General features: G+C 46.8%; 1 protein-coding gene across 2 annotated transcripts in view; it reads left to right on the top strand.

Moving 5' to 3' along the window:
* C4H6orf132 (chromosome 4 C6orf132 homolog) overlaps positions 1-21,555 on the top strand; it is a 31,528-nt gene that overhangs the window by 933 nt on the left and 9,040 nt on the right. Inside the window, exons 1-2 of one of the 2 annotated variants that reach the window (XM_032794156.2) lie at positions 1,449-1,733; positions 13,607-13,722. In XM_032794156.2, coding sequence (XP_032650047.1) covers positions 1,586-1,733; positions 13,607-13,722 — 264 coding nt within the window. In that variant the 5' untranslated portion in view covers positions 1,449-1,585. Of the gene's footprint in view, positions 1-1,448; positions 1,734-13,606; positions 13,723-21,555 lie in introns of those variants that run through there. The other variant, XM_032794157.2, reaches the window with a different exon arrangement.

Here is a 21,555-nt window from a genome sequence, read left to right as displayed (position 1 = left end):
TACCCTTTCTCAAAAAACAAAAAGAATGGGGTCACATGAGGAAATCAATAGGCAGCAAGCTTAATATAAAGAAGAGGAAGTACTTTTTCACACACTGCACTGTTAACCTGTGGAACTCATTGCCATGGGATATTGCAGTGGCCAAAAGTATAACTGGGTCAAAGAAAACACTAGATAAGTTCATAGAGGATAGGTCCATCAATAGCTATTAGCCATGATAGTCAGGGATGCGACCCTGTGCTTGGGGTGACCCTAAACCTCTGACTGCCAGGAGCTGGGAGGGGAAGACAAGGGTCGATCAGTCCAATTGCCCTGTTCTGTACACTCTTGTACACTGAAGCTCTGATACTGGCCACTGTCAGACACAGGGTACTGAGCTAAATGGACCATTGCTCTGACCCAGTGTGGCAGTTCTTATGTTCTTATAGTTGGAGTTAAATTCCATAAACTTTAACTAGCTCTTAGACTGTAATTTAGGCCCCAGTCCTATAAACTGATCTGCACAGACAGGCTCTTCTGCCTAGACACAGTCCCACTGAAGGAAGGCATCAGCACTTTGCACAGGCACAGGGGCCCTGCCCACCACTATGAATCAGGTTGCAGGATCAGGCTCTTAGCTATTAGCAGACCATCTAAAATCTAGCTGCCAATTTGCATTCTGGAAAATACATGATGGAGCAAAATGATTAAACTTATTAGTTGTCCTAAGACAATTGTTATTTATTTCTATTGCAGTAGCATCTAAAGACCTCAACCAGGATTAGGGTCCCATTACAATAGGCACTCTACAACCAAGGGAGCAAATACAGTCTTGGACCAAAAGATCCCACCACCCAGGATTTTTAGACTATATGTAACAGATGAATAATCAGATAAGTGGGGAGCAAAGGAGGGTCAAGGAGAAGGAAGTAACAATAGAAAGAGAAAAACCACAGACTCTACATATGTGCTTCTGCTACCCTGACTCAATGCATATACTAGTTAGAAGCACATTTATTGATTGTCAAGATATTTAATTAACAGATAGCACCACACCGAAATGACTGGCTATGCATTAGTATTTATTTTTCAGTGCCCCAGCCTTGTGTCTCCTTATTAGAAGAGACAAATAAAAGATGTGGTGAGCTGTGAAATAAATTCACTAGCTGACTAACACTTTTTGCTGTTAGTTTGTCTCTGAAAAACAGGAGGGCGAATGAAATATGTAAATGTTTTTATCATGACCAGAGAAGAGCAGATGAGCAGCTTTATGGATCCTCTCATGGGTATCACAGTGTTTTGGAGACATCCACAAAACATCCCTGAGCAGTAGGGACTGGAGATTGGCAGAGTTTAACAATGGCTCATTGTAGCAGGAAGGAAGGAATGTGACCAAGCCTGGAGCTGCTGTTGGGTGTGGCCAGGTAAGACCAGCCAGCCTTCTACCTGCTCAGGTGTTTACACTTAAAGCAGCCGAAAAGGTAGCTCTGCAGACCAACACCTGTTTTAGCTTCAGCTGGGTGGTGATAGGGGCACACTGGAAATATGTCTTGCTAAAGGAAACATTGGAGACCTGAGCAGAGCACGGTAGGGGATCAGAGCAAAGATGAAGAAGACTCAGTCTGTGCAGGGGACGTTTAGCAAACTCTTTGGGAAGAAACATGCCAACAACACCAACAATACTTCCCTTTATGCCACAAATCCACCCTGGATCTTCACGCAAGAGGTCACTTCTGAGGGCAGAGGTGGTCCCGGTTAGTATTTTTCTTTATTTGGGCTTTCAGGAGAAAGGCAGTAAAGAAGTCAAATCATCCTCTCAAAGTGCTACCTGGCCTGATTAGCCTCCTGCTTTGAATCCAAGCAGTGACTGATTAGTTTAGATATGGGGGGAGCAGCAATACCCTTGTTGGGGAGTTCTAGTGTGAACAGTATGAATTCTGCTAGACAGAGCCCCATTAATCATTCGTGCAGTTTGGGAAGCTATGGGAGGTATTTGTTAGTACTGAGCAGATTAAAAGGAAACATGTTTGAACCTGTGATACTCTGAATGAACAGCAAGTGATAAACTCTTTAAGGCCAAGGAAAATAAGAAGGCTTCTAAACAAGTTTAATAGCTAACAAAAGCTGGGAAATCTGGCTTAATATGTGTGTTGATAATGGATTCTCAGATCTCTGAAGATTGTGGTCTGTGAGTTGCTTTGTTCTAGTCTTTGCTAACACATTTGACTTGCGTTTCTTTTCTGGGTTTTAAATGAGCTTTTGGATATGTGTTTTGTAGGTAATTTGTTTTTGAGGAACTGTGGGATGTCAGGTCCGTTTATTCTGTGGATTTTATTTGTATCTCATTGTAGATTTAACACCCTGGAGGCTTAGGTGGGATAGTACCAGATACATATTATTAGAGCTGAACCAAATTACAGATAACAGAATGTGGATTTGGCTTTTTAGATTCCAATAAACGTTTGTAAATTCAGGGGTGGAAGTATTGTTTGTTTAGCTGTGTAGCTGACACACTGATAAAAGATATACAAAGAGATTACATCCAGCCCTTAGGCTGGGGAAATTCAGATGAGGACAGTAGGCACTATTAAAAGTGACATGAAACTTTATTCAGAAATGGTTCCCTTCTAATCATTGCTATAAATCCAAAGAGGGAGTTGAGTATTTTTCCTGTGGTGTGTTCTTGTTTTAAAGTGGCAGTGCATTTGGTTAATTACAAATCAGGCCTCAGCCCTGCGACTGTCTCCTTCCAAGTCAATGAGGTTCCTTGGAGGTACAAGGGACACTGACGCAGAGAATGTGACTTGACAGAGGCTACTCACAATTTGTAATGTACTGTAATTTCAGTGGTTGCATCAAGTATGGTAGCTGTGACTGTAAAGATAGTGTAGCCCCAACTGAGGGAGGGGATGGCATTAGGCACTAAATTCGGGAATCTCTGAGTCAGTCACATGCAAAACCTACTCCCTTTTCTTGTTGCTTAACCTGTGTTTACTTTGCAATATATCTGATGCAAAACTAGGGTGGGGATTAGCTTAAGCAGTGAAGCATCTGGTAGCATATAAAACTATGTAGTAAATGTTCAAAGAAAGACGCAAGATACAGGGCAGAGCTTTGATCAGGCAGAACATACCGTTGCAAAAAATCAAAATTCAACTACATCTGCACCTAGACTGCTTAGCAGTGAGACAATAGTAGGCCTGGAATAAATGCACTGATAAGTCTTACCATGCTGGCTTGAAAAAAACTATTTCATATCTAAACATCCTCAGTAAAGTATTACAATGCAAAAACTACTAAAGGCCTGATTCTGCAACCTTCTTTGTTTGAATAGGTTTCCAGAACTCCTGGCTCTGATTCTCTGGTACAGTACAGTCTTTTTAGGAGACCTTTAGTTCAAACACAGGATACTCTTAAAACAAGGCTGTGTCACATTTGCAAATGTCTCCAGAAAACACTAGGTAACCAAAGCGGCCCAAAGTACAATCCAAGAGTTAACCATTTCCTTAAAATATAGCTCATGCATTTACTTGGAGAGGAAGGTTAAGGGAAAATGCTGATCAACTAAAACTTTTATTGCTGGTGGTCTTTTAACAGGCAAATCCTATTTATCTGTCAAGGAAAATATAAGTACAAGCATTTCCCCTCCCTTCCTTTCTCATCAGAAGCATTCAGGCTCCTTTCTTAAAGATGCTTCAAAGTCTGCAAATTCTTAATAACCTTGGGGCAAAGTTTTGTGGTCTGTAATCCAGCCTCTTATTTGCTGCAGTTGATGTCTTGCTCAATTTAAAGATCACATGATTTTGGAGCCCCTTGACCAGTCAGTCTCTCTACTAAATTATCGTATATACTCATTCATAAGCCGAATATTTTTGGTAAAAAAATTATGCATCAAAGAGCAGGGGTTGGCTTATAAACAGGTCTACACCAAAATTTGATGATTTTAAACTCTATGGAATCATTGAATATCTAATACAGGGATTGGCAACCTTTAGCACTCAGCCCACCAGGGTAAGGCACAGGGCTGGCTTTAGGAAGTGCGGGGCCCAATTTGAACATTTTTGGCAGGGCCTCGACACGGGAGACTTTAATACATTAAAAAAAAACAAAAAGAGGTTTAAAAAAAAAGCCTTAATTCTTAGCAATGCGGTTTCTTAAAAGTTCTGATTAAGGATGTGCCCAGTATGTATTTGTTTCACAATAGGGTTAACCGTACATCCGTTATTTCCCCAGAATGGCGATTAGAACCAAAAAGCTCCCTGAAAGTCTGGGCTAAAGAACGGAGTGATGTTATCCTACCATTATAGTTCTCTATTTTAAAAGTGCGACCTGGAATGAAATGAGCCTCCGCTTGTAATGTGGGGGTCCGCCACTCCTGGGGTTGCTAGGGACAGTGTCCCCAATTTTACTAGGGACGTCGATTTGGCTGTTTGTTTAACAGGACTCTATACTCTCACCTCGTCGATTTTCACTTGCTGTCTGTCACCTAGGCGTTGCACAATGATGGGTCGCCAGCTGCTCCTGCCCTGCTCATTGAAGCAGGTGTGCAGGGTTACTGCCCTGGAACGCAAGAGCCCAGGGGACATAGGGCGGCCATGGAGGCAGGAAAGGGTTGCGGGGCTTGCTTGAAAACAGTAGAATGTGGTGGACTGGCTACAGGCAGGGGTGCAGCGGCGAGCTGGCTTACAGGTCCAGGCACGGGTGCAGGGCTCATGCCAGCAGGGCAAGGTTGCAGGGCTGTGGGTTCAATGGGTCTGCGAGAAGGCTGGCTGGAGACGGGCTGGTGCGGGGCTGGAGACAGGGCAGGGGGTGTGGGGCTGGCTGGAGATGGTCTGGTGCGGGCAGGGCAGGGGGTGCAGCAGGGGCTGGCTGTGGGCAGGGGGTGCAGGTACAGCCCATCCTATATGATGAGTGCCCCCTCCTTCTCCCTTCCCCACCGGGGTAGCAGCAGCAGCCCGGGGCTCAGGGGCAATTTAAAGGGCCCGGGGATCCCCTGCTTCTACCACCCTGGCCCTTTAAATAGCTGCGGGAGCCCTGGGGAAGCAATGGGGCTCTGGCTGCTATTTAAAGGACCGGGGCAGTAGAAGCAACGGGAGCTCTGGACTTTTTAAATAGCCCCCAGAGCCCCGCAGCCCTACCCCAGGGCTCCTGCAGTGGGGCTCTGGTGGCAATTTAAAGGGCTGGGAGCTCCAGGCCCTTTAAATTGCCCCCTGGGGAAGCCAGTGCAGCTCACCAGCTCTTGCCCGTATGCCGTACTGGGGCTTGGGCATGGGGCCCTCTTAGGGGCAGGGCCTGATTCAGGGGAATTGGTTGAATTGGCCTAAAGCCGGCCCTGGTAAGGCACACCACTTCCTGCAGTTCCCATTGGCTGGGAATGGTGACCTGCAGCCACAGGGAGCTGAGGGGCTCCATGCCTGCAGACACTCCAAGTAAACAAAACATCCCAACTCACCAGTGGCTTACCCTGAGCAGCCGGGAGCCAAAGTTTTCCAACCCCTGAAATATAGGGTCAGCTTATGAAAGGGTCATACTGTTTTTGCTATTTTTACCTATCTGTTTTGGGGGAGTCAGCTTATAAACAAACGGGATAATGAATGAGTATATACAGTAATTGAACGGTTTGAATTAAAAGCTCTGTGAAGCTGCATTAGATTTGAGTGAGAGTCACAACTAGAACCTTTTATAAAACTCAGTAAAAGGCTCCAATGTCAGGCTCTTGGGCCTGAACACTGGCCTATATGGGAAGTTCTGCTTTTTAAGGACCTCAAATGTGCGCATGATCACTCCAATGGTCCTTGATGCAGCTGGAAATAACACCTGGAATCAGGGCCACCCAGAGGATTCAGGGGGCCTGGGGCAGGGCTGGGTCTTTGGCGGCAATTCAGTGGCAGGTCCCTCTCGGAGGGAAGGACCCGCCGCCGAATGAAGTGGTGGCAATAGAGCAGCCTAAGTGCTGCTGATCGCGGCTTTTTTTTTCCCTGTCTCTTGTACTCACCAGGCGGTGCTCCAAGGCTTCAGCAGCACTTCAGCGGCGGGTCCTTCACTCGCTCCAAGTCTTGCGCTGCACTGAAGGACCCACCACCAAAGACCCGGAGCGAGTGACGGGCCTGCTGTTGAAGTGCTGCCGAAAACCCGGAGCAGCTCATGGGGCCCCTGTGGGGCCAGGGGCCTGGGGAAAATTGCCTCATTAGCCTGCCCCCCCTGGGCAGCTCTGTCTGGAATAACACTGGAAATAAACAGCCATTTAGTACAGTGCGCTCTAGCCTGTGTACTGTCACTGGGTGATATGGTGTGGTAGGTGGTGACACTGCCACTCTTGAAGGCTGTTCTCTGGGAGCAACTTTTTCCTCAACCCAGGAGGACTGCATCCAACTCTGAGCATCAGTCTGAAAAGTGCATGCTGCTGGAGTCCATCAGACTGCTCTCAAGCCATCTCTGCTAACCTTGTGCCTGTGATGGATGTGGTTAGGGAAATGCAATCAGCCAAGCTGACTGAGTTTTGTCTTATTAATCGGGTTGGCGTTTGTGGCTGACTCACTGCACTCAGGCTAGCCCATGCAGGTGTTGAAACGAAGACTGATGTGGTGTTCTTGCTAGCTGTCTGTGGAGGCCCTCAGGTGTTCAGTCTCCTTTTTGTCCTTGGCCACCTGGTTGCCACGAGACATTCTCAGAAAGAGAGGGGAAGTGTATGTGTATGGATCCAAAATCCAAGGTCAGCAGAGATGTGTTAATATCAGGGCTGGTCAGGAAATTATTTCCCTTTCTTCCCCCCTGCCCTTTACTAAATAAAATTGACAAATGTCATCTAAATTTTTGATGAAAATTAGCATTTTTTTTCATGTGTTTCTAGTGTGTAGGTTCTTGCAAAACTGATATTCTCCTTGCTTCTGTTCCTCTTGAAAGATTGGTATATTTTGCTTTCTCCCTTCTGCTTATATATACTTCTGAGGATTGCATTAATGATCCCAAGTGCATGCAAATTACACTCCACAACAGAGACCTGAGAACACAAACAATCTGTTTTGCTGGATCACTTTCCTCCAGCTAACCATCTGGGGCATGTCTCTGACTGTTAGCATCAGGGAATTTCAGCATGAGATTATCTGTTGCTTCATGTCAATTGATTTGGTCATTCAGGAAGAAAACTAGGCTGGGAAGACATGGCAGAGAATGGGTGTCACTCCCACCTGTTGGCAGGGCTACAATGGCAACCAGCAATCTGAACAATCTCAGTCACAAACTGGTTGGCAAGACAAATAAATAGGTGTCTCCTTTAAAAAAAGAGATTCTTACTTGAATGAAAACCATAATGAGGTTTTCAAGCAAAAAATGCAACCTATCCCTTTCACTTGTTTGCATGGATTACACAATCCTAGTTTTTTAGCCATATAATCCACAGAAATGAAAGGTGACCATCAGATGGTGCTCCCATTCCTCAGATTTGAACCTTGGATTCCTCTGCACCGAGGTGTGAGCATCATGCTCCCAAATTAAAAACACTATTTACATAATACTTTAACGAACTCCCATGGAAACCAGTAACAAAACTCCATTGATTTCAATAGGTGTGGACTCTCATGTGGGAATTTATTCCATTTTTATCTCTTTTATCTCTGAGTGCATGTATTTTACATGCCTTCCCCCCACCCTTTTTTTTTTTTTTTTTTTTTTTTTTTTTTGAAACTCTCCTGCTTTGCTTTAATTCTTTTGGTAGCAAGTTATTCAGTAGCTATTCTTCTGGCAAAGGTGGGGTTTACACCTTTTGGTGCCTCTGCTTGTTAATTCATGCTATTAATCCACCACAGAGAACATCATTAAAGTAAATTATGGGCTCTATTTACTGTCAGAAAGAACCATTGGATGAGAGGTGTAGTCCAATGGTAAAAGCAGAGGACTGGGAATTCATCAGTTCTATTCCAACACCTTCAGAGGTCATGGCCAAGTCATGCCAACTATCTGCCATGCACATCTGTAAAATGAGGATAATGATATTTAATTCAGAGGGTGTCTTTAGGCTTCATTATTGTATGGCACTTTAAAAACCCAAAGTGTCTTTTGTTAGCGTTATTGATTCCCCCTTTGTGTTGCTATAATATGTAGTGGAGGGAAGCATTGGAAAAGCTGAGTTCTGAATTTGATGACAAGAAGAACAAGGATTTCACAGGGACTAAAGAAGCATTTTGTTGAATATGTATGTCTGGGTGTGTGTTCTACTTGTGTTTTCTTTATTTGACTAAGCCCCCTACAGTAAACAACTGAAATATGACTTGGGCATGTTCCCACTTTATCCCCCTAGTGCAAAGTGATTCATTTAGAAGAAGAGAGACGCATGGAGGCGAATTGATAGTTTGACTGCCAAGTACTGCTTTGCTACAGCCATAAATCCCCTGGAGACAGCCCTGGTGTAAACTGGGAGTAAGTGGAAGTAGAATTTGGCTCCACGTCGCTGAATGCCCAAGAGTCTCAGTAAATTCAATCTAGTGCTACTTGCATGGATTAGACAATTTGGGGCGGAGGTTTAACTTCACTCCTCACCCTACCTTGTCAATGGTGTTTGTGTCTGTATAACACAGGGTGGACTCGTGTCTTCAGGTACATCTAGACTTAAAAACAAAAACTGCTGTAGCAGCAAGTCTCCAAATCTGTCTCAACTGACTCAGGATCACAGAGCTCATGCTATAGCACTAAACATTTGAGTGTCAACGTTCCAGCTTGAGCTGTGAAGCCTGGCAAGGGGGGATGGGTGTTGGAGCCTAACCTCCAGCTGGAGTGTGAACATCTACATTGCAATTTTTAACATGGTAGCATGATCTGTGTGAGCCCTAGTCTGCGGGCACAGGCTCGAGACTCACTTCCATGGGTTTAGTGGGTGGTTTTTGTTTTTTTTCTGTGTTGACATACCCTTAGCATTACCCTTTTGTGGGTGGACCATGAAAAGAGTTTGAGTCAGCTATTGCTGATACCAACCTTATGGTTCAGCCAGGTTTGACGGTCCAGGTTCAATCCCCACTGTTGACCCAACCAAAGGCATTATTACCTCTGAACTTTTCCAAAGCCCCCTCTTGGCCTGGGCAGTAAAGGAAAGTACAGGAAGGAAAGCTTCGTGGCTGCTTGCAAAGCCACTGCATGTGCCCCTTCCTTCTGCAGGCTCTTCTGCTAAAGCTCAATGGGAGAGAGACGCTGCAGATTGCTTGTCCTTTGCTGCTTTGTTTAGTGTTCACTGTAATCAGCTTGAGAAAAGGAGCTGCTGGTGCAGGCTGCCAAGCCCAGGGAGCTGGGATACTACTAGTGAGCAACAAGGGCCCATTGTCCCTCTGCTGCACAACAAAACGATGGGGATCTGTTGTAGAGCTACAGCAGCCTATAATACCAACAGCAAAGCCCATGTGTTGGAGGCCACCTCCCTACCCTACCTGTAGGGATATGCAACTGTCCGGATGGGAACAGGCGCCAAGGGTAATAGGTCAGGATTCAGCAGGGATTCTGTGGCAGAGGTAGAGAGAGAGGCCATCAGTTGATCTCAGTCACCCCCAAATCCATCTGGTTGCTAACTGGAAAGAGAAGACAGACACTGTCTATCAGCCAAGCCCTGCAGTCTGTGTGCTACTGCCAGCCACTGATCCAGCTGTGGAACCAGCTAAGCTACTTTACATAAGGAGGGAGCTGGAGGGACTCTCAGTCTCACTAAACAATCATCTGTTTTTTCTTTCAGTTGCTTCTGAATCTTCTCCCTCCTTCCCAAAGGGTGAATCAGATGCCAGCTTTATAAGTCTGGTCCACTTGAGACAGACCTTTATTAATACTGAACAGCAGTAAAAATAACCCACTAAAACAGACCCACATGCGCTAATAAATCTGTGTTCTTCAGGCTCAGATGCTCTCTTCTCACTTGTTTTTATTAAGACTTTTTTTCTTTTACTTTCTATAACAAGAACTCATTTAATCTGCAGATATAACACCCTGTGACATACAGCACTGAGCACATACTGGATGCTGAATATGGTGTCTTGCTACTGAACACATGGGAAGCTCCACTGAGTTCAATGGGCCTACTCCATACAAACAGCTACTCATGTGTTCGCAGGATCAAGGCCCTGGTTACTGTATATTAACTGCAACTGGAGCCGATTAGAAAAGCGCAAACAAAGTTTTGCAAACAATTTCGTTCTGGCTCTTCCACCACATTTAATTTGTTCACATTTTCCATTTAGCTCCAGTTATGGTGATTCTTTATGCCCCTGTCCCCATGGTACCAGAAAGCTGATCCATACAGTAAACATAGCCTCTAAGCAAGTGGGGAAACTAGTTCTACATTCACCGACTGACCAACAGACTGAAACCCCTGCTATTGATGCATGTCAGCTTCTGTCTGACTTTTCCTTATGTCCTAAAGTACCTATAGAGAAGTTCTGATGAACCAGAGTGAGTCAGTATCAGAACCAAGGACCCTCCTTCTCTTGAGGATTCCCCGAACACCTGAAAGCGTATATAAGCCTGTTCTCATGGCATCTTCAACCCAAGAGATCTGGCTAAGCATCGGACTTTGAGTTTCTTTTCCAAACAGATGGAGTTCTCCTAGTAATGGGCGGGAGATGACCTAGGATTCACCACACCACTTTGGGCATGTCTACACTAAGAAATTAGATTGATTTTATAGAAGTGGATTGCGCATGTCTCCACTAAGTGCATTAGGTTGGCAGAATGAGTCCTTAATACCATGGCTAGCATCGACTCACGGAAGTGGCGCACTGTGAGTAGCTATCCCACAGTCCCCTCTACCCATTGGAATTCTGAGTTAAGCTCCTAATGCTTGATGGGGCAAAAACATTGTCGTGGGTGGTTTTGGGTACATGTTGTCAGTCTCACCTGCCTCCCTCCTTGAAAGCAATGGCAAACAATCATTTTGCGCCTTTTTTCCTGGGTTATCCATGCAGACACCATAGCACAGATACATTTCTGAGAACAAAAGGGAGACTCTTTCACAGTGAATCAAGAAATTCACAGCAGATGGCACATGTGTTTTAGGTACAAGGTCGCATTTTGCCTCTTATATTGAGCGCTTGCCAGAATGGTGACACTTCACACCTGGCTGGGCAACAGAATTCAGTTTCTAGGTAGCCATGGTAAGCCAAAGGGTACGTGGGGTTGGCTTCTTCTGCATTCATAATATGTGGGAATAGTTTTAAACTGCAGTGCCCTCCTTTCCCATAGCAACCAATGCCGGTTGGGTTTGCCATTTAAAAAGAGGGGCTATGGTTTTGGGGCACACCCCTTTTTCCCCCCTCCTCCTCCTCCTGCCTGTGTGGCTATTCTCCAGGATGATCCCTCTTAGCCAAGCGCAAACTGCCCAGCGTCTAATGTGTCGAAGATCACAAAACAGAGGGGATCACTGTTCCCTTACAAAACTTCCCCTATTTCAAGCAAGTGATCATGAGTGATATCGCTCTCCTGAGGCTAACACAGAAACATAAAGACCAAATGTTGTATGAATGCAACCAAAACCCAGGACCATTCGCTGCCATGCTTTGTGCTGCAATGATTCCAGACCACTTGCTACTGGCTTGGTGTGGTAAAAGTGTCCTACTCTGGAGAATGAAATAAGGCAGCCCTCCCCAGAAACCTTGTGCAAAGGCTTCAGAGTACCTCCAGGAGAACTTCATGGAGATGTCCCTGGAGGATTCCCGTTCCAGCCCCACACACGTTTATGGGAGGCAAGTTTGCAGAAATTTTGGTGGTGCCCAGAACCTGCCCCCCCCCCAACTCTGCCCCCGCCCAACTCCGCCTCCACCTGCCTAAGGCTCTGGGCGGGGTTTCAGGGGGGAGGTCTGGGGTGCAGGTCCTGGGCTGGGGATTAGGGTGCAGGCTTTGGGAAGGAGTTTGGGTGCAGGTTCTGGGCTGGGGCAGGGGGTGGGTGTGCAGGAGGGGGTGAGGGGTGCAGTCTTTGGGATGGAGTTTGAGTGCAGGCTCGGGTGGGGGTGTAGGAAGGGGGAGGTGGTGCATGCTGGGGCAGAGGATCAGGCTGCAGGGGAATGAGGGTTGGGGCTAAGGATGAGGGGTTCATGATACGGTGGGGCTCAGAGCTGGAGCAGAGGCTCAGGGTGTGGGGGGATGAGGGCTCTGGATGGGGATGAGGATCAGGGTGCAGGGGGATGAGAGTTGGGGCTGAGGATGAGGGTTTAGGGTGTTGGAGAGGCTCAAAGCTAGGGCAGAAGAGCAGGGTAAGGGCAGCCTGCCTTGCCATTAGCGGAGGGCAGGCGCTAGGACCCTGAGGCAGCAGGCTGCAGTTCTGCCAGGAGCCGATCTGCGAGCAGGCAAGGACTAGGCAGAGGAGGGACGCAGGGGGAGGGGTGGAAGGCAGAGGCCGGTACCTGCTCCAGGCAGGGACGCTGCGGGGCAAGGCGGTAGGGGGAGACCCATGGGGGCCAGGGCCGGGACCTTATCCAGGCAGGGCTGGGGAAGAGACCCAGCTCCAAATATTACTGGAGCAGGGCACCCGGCCCTGAATATTCCTGGAGCCCAGGCACCTCGAGCCCATATAACCTGCCGCCTATGGACACGTTAACAGACTTTTCCAGTAGCTGTACTGGCTGCGAATGCATCCCAATTGTTCAGGGCAAATCAAACACTAAACACAATTGCTTTTAATCCTTGTAGTGTTGTTACAAATGTGCACTTACCAGAGGTGCCTTCTCCACCTTCAGGGTTAAGAACAATACGCCCTGGGAGGGTACTGGGTTCAGGGTGAGGAAAAGGTCCTGGCTGCCCAGGAGAACAGATTCTCTGCTTGCCTGCTGCATATTCTTCTCCTCCTTCCTCATCCATATTGTGTGAGGCTGCCAACTTCCAGGTGTCCAAAGAGAGTGTTGGGTTCCCCCCCCCCGCCCCCGAATGGCATGTAGCTAATCACAGAAGCAGCATGCCTGGGGCTCTGAATCAGAGCCACCGTTTGCCTCCTTTGTCTTTTGGTAGGCTTGCCTGAGCTCCTATTTTCACGCTGCATTGTTGTGTGTCCCTGGTACAGCCTCTGTCCATCATGCCCTGTGTGATTTTGGTGTATATATCAGCATTTCTTCTGATGGATTGGAGTTCTGCCTGCACACATTCTTCTTCCCATACAGAAGTCGGATCCAGTGTCTCCCACTCGCTCCATGCTGGAGCTCGTTTGCAATTCTGGGTCTCCTGTTCTGCTGAGCTGGCCATGCTGACCAAACAGGAAATGAAATTCAAAAGTTCCTGGTGCTTTTCCTATGTACCTGGCTAGTGCATCAGAGTTGAAAGTGCTGTCCAGAGTGGTCACATTGGAGCACTCTTGGATAGCTCCCGGAGGTCAATACCATCGAATTGCACAGCGCTGTATCTACAGTACCCCAAATTCCACCCAGGAAGGTCATTTTTTAGCTCTACTCTCCTCATCAGGGGAGGAGTACAGCAGTTGATTTTAAGAGCCCTTTAGGTTGGTAGAACAGGGTTGGTTGTATAGACACACTCTCTTTATAAAATCGATCTAACGCGGCTAAATTTGACCTAACCTCGTAGTGTAGACCAGACCTTCTCATATGATGGTATTTGGTTTTAACATCAGTTAGCTTTATTCCTGTCTCACAAGTTCTATTCTCCTTATTTTTAGGTGATGTTGTTGAACTGTATTATGAGGATAAACGTGTTACTACAGTGACTGATTCTGGAACAGCAACACTTAAGCCTCGGCCAAGAGTCCGACCGTTACTGACCTTCATGCCTCTCGTGAGTATTTTCCACTTCCCCCATTACATTCCTGAATGCAGGGGTCTAACTGCACCGGTGGTAGGAGGTCAAAGGAGCTTGCTCTGCCACTCTAGCAAATGGTGTTTAGAACCAGCTAGATTGGCGTGGTGCCCGGTATATCTCTTATCGTCTATATGCAGAAAGAAAATCAGGTCGGAAGCAAAACCACTTTTTAATGCTGATGGTTACAGACAGGGACTGAAATCTGATCTGAGCCCATAGTTTATGATGGACATAGGCAAAATAGCCAGGTAGGAAGCTGTGAGGTGAGGTAAGTTACATTGGTCATGAACTTGGTAAACTGTGTTAGCATTTCTGCTGCAAATTCAAGGCTGAATGTGTTGGTAGCAAATCAGAATCAGGTTGTGAGTACACATATCAGAGGGGTAACCATGTTAGTTTGGATCTGTAAAAAGCGAAAAAGAGGCCTGTGGCATCTTATTGACTAACAGACGTATTGGAGCATGAGCTTTCGTGGGTGAATACCCACTTGGTGCATGCATCCGATGAAGTAGGTATTCCCCCACAAAAGCTTATGCTCCAATACGTCTGTTAGTCAATAAGGTGCCACAGGACTCTGTCGTTGTGAGTACAGTATTCTGATTTCACTGCTACTGGAAATGCCCTCTGTCACGGAGTCAGGGCCCTGCACCCCTCTTCCTGGGATGCACTGTGACTTTCAACCAGCCAGTAAAATGGAAGGTTTATTGGACAGTAGGAATGCAGGCTACAACAGAGCTTGTAGGTACAACCAGGAACCCTCAGTCATGTCCTTCTGTGGGGCAGGGAGCTTACACCCCAGCCTGGGGTTCCCTGCATTTAACCACACCACCCAGCACAAAACTGAAACCAAAAAATCCTCCAGCAGCTCTCTTCCTCCTCCCCCTAGCTCCTCCTCTCCTTTGTCCAGTCTCTGGGCCAGAAGGTGTCACTTCTCCCAGTCCCCCTCCTGGATCAGGTTACAGCTCAGGGATCTTCCTTCAAAGGAAGTCTCCCATCCTTAGTGTAACTCCTTGGCAACATTTGGGTCAATCCGCCCCTCTCCCTGTTGCATCACACCCTCTTGTTAGCTCAGTTATGAGATACTCATTAGTAAAGTGAGGTCATGAAGCAGAAGTGGGGAAAGGGATATCGGCACAGCTCTAAGCAAAACCCCCTTGAACTGAATGGAACAATGGAGCAGTCAGTGTCCTGATGTGGTATAGCAGGACTTTACACCAAATGATATTTGTAGATCAGTGTGTGGATCAGTGTCTGCCAGCTCCAAAAGCAAATCCTCCTCCTAGTATGTGATAGGAGAACCCTATACGATTCAGATGGATTAAACTATTACATTACTTTAAAAACCTAGAGAATCAGACCCTCTTTGCAGGTTATTTTGAATGATCGTCTAGGCTGTTGTGATGGGGACATAACCCTTGAATAAAGAATTATCACTGTTCTGTTCTACATGGGTTTTTACCTGAGTGCCTTCCAGTAGTGCATTAAGCAACGTGACTACACATCTGTCACTTGTTGTTGTTGTTTCTCTCATCCTTTCTCCAGGAGGAGGAGTGTGTGCAGTGGAGTGTCATGTTTTGGTAGATGTGTGGTGAATTTTGATGTTAAATAAATATACCCATTGTTATGTGTTTATATTAGAGAAGGCAGGTCAAAAAAATACATGTGACACTTGGAGAAGGTTTGTGATAGTCCTGAGTTCATTCCAGAGCCTCAGACCATGCCCAGGACAGGATGCACACAAAACTCCTGCCCTGATTAAAAATTTGAGTCCTGTATTTAAATCGGCCCAAATCAGCAAAATGCCCACTTGGGGCATTCTCTCATCAGCGCCTTTCCTCCTCCCCCTGTATAATCGCAGGCCCATTAAATGGTTGTAGATGATTTGGCCAGGGGCAGTACCAGCCCCAACACGCCGAGCACGGTTTGGGGCGCATTCCGCGGGGCACTCTGTCGCTTCGAGTGAGTCTTGTGGACCAGCCGACCTTTCTTGCGCATCAGGCCTGCAGGAGGGTTCCACCGGAGCTCTGCGGGACTGGCGAGTGCAGAGCGCCCCCGCGCAGCATTGCTGCCGTGCTTGGGCAAGTGAAATGTTCTACGATTGCGCCCACTGGATTTTGGCAGCTCGCGCTTAATATAAGCAGTAACTAACAGAGCGAGGAGGGAAGAAGATTGGTAATGTTCTAACGTCAGGTGAATACCCCATGGAAATAGCTCTTTATTTCTTTCATTCCCTGTTACCAAGCCCTATACATGCTAGTCAGCTCTGCCACAGCTGCTTAACATCAAAGTCAGGGACGTGCATCAGAAAACAAAGCTCTGCTCTGTGCCCGTGACTGGAGCTCTTCACGATTGGGTGGGCTGAGAGCTTTTCGCCTGGGATCTCTTGGCTTTTTGCCTCAGTTGCATTCAGTTCGCTGTTGTTTGCGTTCAGACAGTTCTCCTGTATTTACATAACCTCTAGACAGTGGCCTTCTGTCGAAATTCCTTGGACAGGGACTCCTCAGACAGATGCATCGCAGCATTACAATAGCAACTGCTATGCTGACATTGAAATTAGAGGTACAGTTAGCAGGCTAGATCTGGGATCCCTAAAAATCTCCAGAAGGGTCTCTCTACCTCCGGATCAGGAGAGAGTATTCCTTGCAAATTCAGTAAACTCCCATTTGCTAGGCAGTATTGAGTATATTTTCCCCACATGATTGATCTTCCAAGGGTCCAGCTCATAAGGAGTTTGGAATAAGGCAACAACTGCCTAGTGTAATTATGGAGAGCGAGTAGCTGACTGCATATAATATACCAGACATGGGACACTGCTAGCGGTAGGATACTGTCCTTACCAGATACTAGTCTTGGTCCATGCAAATCCTGCATTCTCAGCCCCGAAGAGCTGACATAGCTGAGAGAATGAGCCAGATTCTGCTGCTGCTTGTGCATCTATCAGCATAGCCACATTTTACAACATTTCAGTCAGTTATTACACCGTGCACTGACAGTTGACTGCATAAAGTTAATGGAATTTTACAGGTGGTGTTATGGGTATTAAGAGACAATGGAGTTGCAGGATGTCATTAAAGGAACAGTTGAGGAGGCTGTGGGATTACACAGGTTTGCTGAAGGAATAATAAGGAAGCAGTGGAGCTGCACAGGTTTACTGAGGGCATGACCTACCTGCAGAACGTTTCTTAAAGCTGATCGCACCAGAGAAGAGAACCTTGCTTGATTGGAGAGCTCAGACTGAGTTTTCAGGGCTTGCTAGTGAAAAACTTTTTAAAATTGTATCTTGTATGGAATCAAAAAGAAGGCAACAAGGATGGGAATCCCGTGAGGTCAATTTTCCAGGGAGACCATGCTTTGTGATACAGCCGGCATCTGCCTCTGCTTGAAATGGGCTACTCGGGGAAGAGAAGCAGGCGGGGGAAGGAACAGATCTCTGTCAGCACAAACGTCCTTTGGAATAAACACGCAGAGCCACCCCCTTACTCAGCCTCAGCAATGCAACTTTCTTCACCCTGCCCATGTGCTAACTTCTCTGGTGTGCTATTTGGCTACAGTTGTGGAGCTGTCCAGATCCAAGCTACATAGTTCCCTCATCCCCAACAAGCATTCGCTGTTGCTGCCTTTCCTCCCAATGCTTCCTAGCTTCTCTGCATCTCAGATTCCCTTTTTTAAAATAAAAGGTAACTACAAATGGAGAAACCAAAGGAATGAGTCACTGAAAAGGCAAAAAAGAAGGCAGGCAGTGAGAACCTGCCCTGTAAGCTCTCAAGGAGCGTTCTCTCCCTTCCTGCTTGATGCCCTGTCACTCGGTCAGTCTGGCATCAGAGAGGAAACGAGAGCTTCCTGCCTATTGAATGTCAGCTGCACTTCCCTGCATCTCACCATACGCAGCAGGACAGTGTAGAGGTACTTCTGACCCAAGTGTTTCTATAGCAGGAGGCCTGTGGAACTTATGCTTACACTGTGTGACAATGACTCCTGCCGGGGGTCGGCTGGGGTGGGGAATGGGATCTAACACTGGCAATGAAGTTCTCCTCCAAAAAAAAAAAAAAAAGGGAGGGGGGCGTTAGTGACTGAAATTTTTGCAAAACAACATTATTGTCTTCATGTTTTTGAAATTGCAGGGGAAAATGTCTCACACGCTTCAATTTTTTTTTCCAATTGGGGCACCAGGGGGAGATTAGGGGGTTTTCCCACTAAGGTAGAAATAAATTGTTCTGAAATTTTTTAATTTTAAACATGTTTTTTCTTTGCATAATAACCTTGCCTTTTTTTCACCCAGCTCTAGCTGTGATGCGCAATGAATGGAGCGGAGGCCCACTCTCCTGCTCCTGAGGCCTTACTGTAACCCACATCACATAAGCAATATACTAATCTACAGCCCCTTCTTTTCACACAGCAACTGACATTCTGCATTGCCAGGGCTTTGCTAGGCTGACGTAGATGCGATCGTGAGTCAATATTGAAAGTTGCTTAGGGTTTAGGTACACCCTGCCCTGGAACTGTGCCCAGACCTCTTCAACATTCCTCTCTATATGACATTTTTTTCCCCTTGCACGACTAACTTCCTTCCCATATGAACCCTTATAGCATTTAGCAGTGGCCTTGCTACCAGGGGCAATGTTTTCCAGTAGATTTTTTAATGAGAGGGTACTTGCAACTCATGTACTCTTGGGAGCAGTGCCACTTTCTTCAGCGATCAACAGCTTGCACCTCACACGACTTCCTCCATTCTCATTGCCACTGCAAGGTGCTGCCTTGGCAGCCCTGGAGATCAAAGCACACTAGCCACAAAGTCATTCCAAATGAAGGACGTGCAAGTCCTTGTGATAGGAGATCATGGAACTGGTCAAAGTACAGTCAGGCGGGGCTCTCTCATCAGCATTTGAAGGATGAGAGAAGCTTCCTTGGAGAGGGACGGCCTAATTCTGTCCACCGTCATGAAGGAGTGCCTTCATGTGCCAATGAATGCTCATCCCAAGCAGGGCACTCAGCGCACAGAAAACCTCCTCAAACCTGAAATGCTGGTCCTAAGTGAACCACTCAAGAGAGTAGAGGCACCTCACCATGAGTCAGAGGGAGGCTGAGTAAAGCTAGTCACGTGCCTAGTAAATACATGCAGTTGCTATGGCCAGCATTGTCAAGAGAGACCACTGACTTGGGCTTCCTCCATTTTTGGAAGACAAATGTGACATTGTGGGGGCTAATTTTGAGAGGTGCAGAGCACCCACAATTCCAAAAGAATTCCCTGGGAGCAGCAGGTGCTCAGACAGGACCCTTAAACATCTCATTTTGACATCTCAAAAAATTGGACACCCACAGTTATTGGACACAGGGCCGGCTTTATAACCTGCAGGGCCCGATTGGAATACTCAGCGTTGGGGGTTCTGCTCCGGGTTTTCCACAACACCAAAGGACCCCCCTGCCCCCAAAATGCCATCGAAGACCCCTGGAGTGGGGCCCCCTTGGGCATGGGGCCATCTTCAGCATGGGGCCTGATTCCAGGGAATTGGGTGAATCAGCTTAAAGCCAGCCCTGACTGGACACTTGAAAATATAGGCCTTACTCTTGTTCATTTCCGTAAGGGTGTGTCCCTGTAATCTAGTGTGTGACTCATGCACTGCTCAGAATGCAGGGGCAAATGAATGCTTAGAAATCACTCTATTTCCTTGTTAACAAGCTACTATGTGTATTGTGCTCCTGAGATTCAAAGCAATGTGGAATGGCTAAGAATTGCTGGTTTTCTATTTGTTGCCTCCCTTATGCTTTTCATGGCTGTACCAGAGAAAGCCATGCTGGCTTGTATGAAATGCCTTTAGATGCCTCTTTGTTTGGCATTTGCTGGCAAAGTTGAAGACCTCAAGGAAATCCTACTGAAGTCATGGCCTGACATCTTCAGCTGGAGAGGTGCTGCTGGGCAAGGGCAAAGGGGGAGAAATCCTGAAATGCTTCCTTATCCTCTCTGTTCTTCTTAGCCCTTCAACAAAAGCTAAGGTTCTTGCCCAAAATGTTGCCTCCCATTATCTTGTGTATCTCCAGGAACCACAGAATGTTCTGCATGGGAACAGCCAGAAGTCCATCTAGTCTGGCAGTTGGCCTCTGACAAAAGATGATACCTGATGCCTTAAAAGTAGCCAACCTGTTCGCCACTGTTAATGTGCCTGGTCAATTGAATATTGACATACATTTTGGGGCTGAGGAGAATAGTCTTCTGACTGTGTCATGATCAGTTTGGGGCAGGCACTGCAGGCTGTGACTGGGACTCTGTAAAATACACAGTAAGGGAACATCTGCATTTTCCATTTTTTTTTTTTCAAGAATTGGCAGGAAACGCTAGGTGAGAGTGGGGATGGGGAAGCTATTTGCCATGTTCATTTATATTCTCTTCTCTCTGGGAGGTCTTCTTGGGTTTCTCTGCCACTTCTGATCACTGCTGCTTCTGGAGCCCAGCCATGCTGCTCCCAACACAGACTAAAAGGGAGTGCTTTAACAAGTCAGCCGTTCCTTCCCATCCTACCTGCTGCTGAGTGTGATCTCTCTGGGACATAAAATTCAACCCCTGAGTGAGTCAGCTTAATAGCATTCTGATGAGTTGGGCAATATTATAGTCCTCAGTGGACCCCCTTTCCTGGCAGCATTAATGAAAATAGCAGCCAGCTAGCATTCATGAATCCAGGCCAAGGCAGCTTTTGCAAAAACCTATTGTTGATATATATTAGCAACACTCAGAGTGGGTGGGGTTGAGAATCCTAAGAATTCAAAGGTCTGAAGGTGTGTGTGAAATTCCAGGACAATGGTCACGTTTCAACCTACAGCCAGCAATGTTCTGGATCTGTGTACAATCCAGGAAGGAAGATATTTTTAGTAACATGTATTCGTTGTATAATTATCATGTGGTGTGGCAAACACAACCCAAACAATTGCAATGTTTCTTTTTGACTCTAATAGGTATGGGGTTCTTAGAACAATTTTTTTGGTGGTTCAGGGTGCGGCCACTAACCCTTGCTGGTGGCCGCTCTGACAATTTTTCCAAGCCCAATTCCCATCGCACTGGGCTGAAGCCTAGAGCCAAAGCCCAGGGGCTGAAACCTGAAGCCTGCTGAGCACACACACTGGGCCTGATGTGTCTGCAGAGGCGCTGCCCAGAGCCCACAAGAGGCTGTGTGGTGCAAGGTGCTGATCCTGCCCCTCCCACCCCCAATTGGTGGTGCTAGCATGGCAGCCAGCAAGGCAGCCAAGAGCAACAGCTGGACATTACTGGGAGGAGTCATTGCTTTGCCACTGTGCCCCTGCCCCCAGTCCCATCTCAGCCCAAGAGGCTGTTGTGGCTGCAGAAAAATCCCCACAGTGGCTGCAATGAGAAACACAAACCCTCATGCTGCAGGGCACAAGCCAACCTCTAACTATTGGGGGTCAGGAGGAAGCTTTCCTTATGGGCAGGTTATTCCATAACTGCCTACCACGGGGTTCTTGCCCCTTTCTCTGAAGCAGCTGGTGCTGGCCTCTGTCAGACACAGCAGACTGAGCTAGATGTGCCACTGCTCTGGAAATTTCTGTGTTCCTAAATTATCCCACACTGCTTTCTTTTCACACCCAGTGCCTTTACAGCGAGTTAATCTAGACTCTCAACATGTTTATGATGAAGTAGACTATGTGTTAAACTGAAACTTTGCCCAGTGGGACCTTGAAACCCTACTGCAATCTCTTGTCAAAGTAACAATATTGCCAAACGAAAGGCAAAGGGCACTGGCTACTGGATTATCCAGGGGGTTGTATAAGAAATGCAGCCACGCTGTGCAGTGGTGGAAACTG

Source organism: Chelonoidis abingdonii, chromosome 4 (assembly GCF_003597395.2).
Source record: "Chelonoidis abingdonii isolate Lonesome George chromosome 4, CheloAbing_2.0, whole genome shotgun sequence".
Taxonomy (NCBI): domain Eukaryota; kingdom Metazoa; phylum Chordata; order Testudines; family Testudinidae; genus Chelonoidis; species Chelonoidis abingdonii.
The sequence above is the reverse complement of the archived record's forward strand: the minus strand, read 5'-3'. Positions and strand labels throughout refer to the sequence as shown.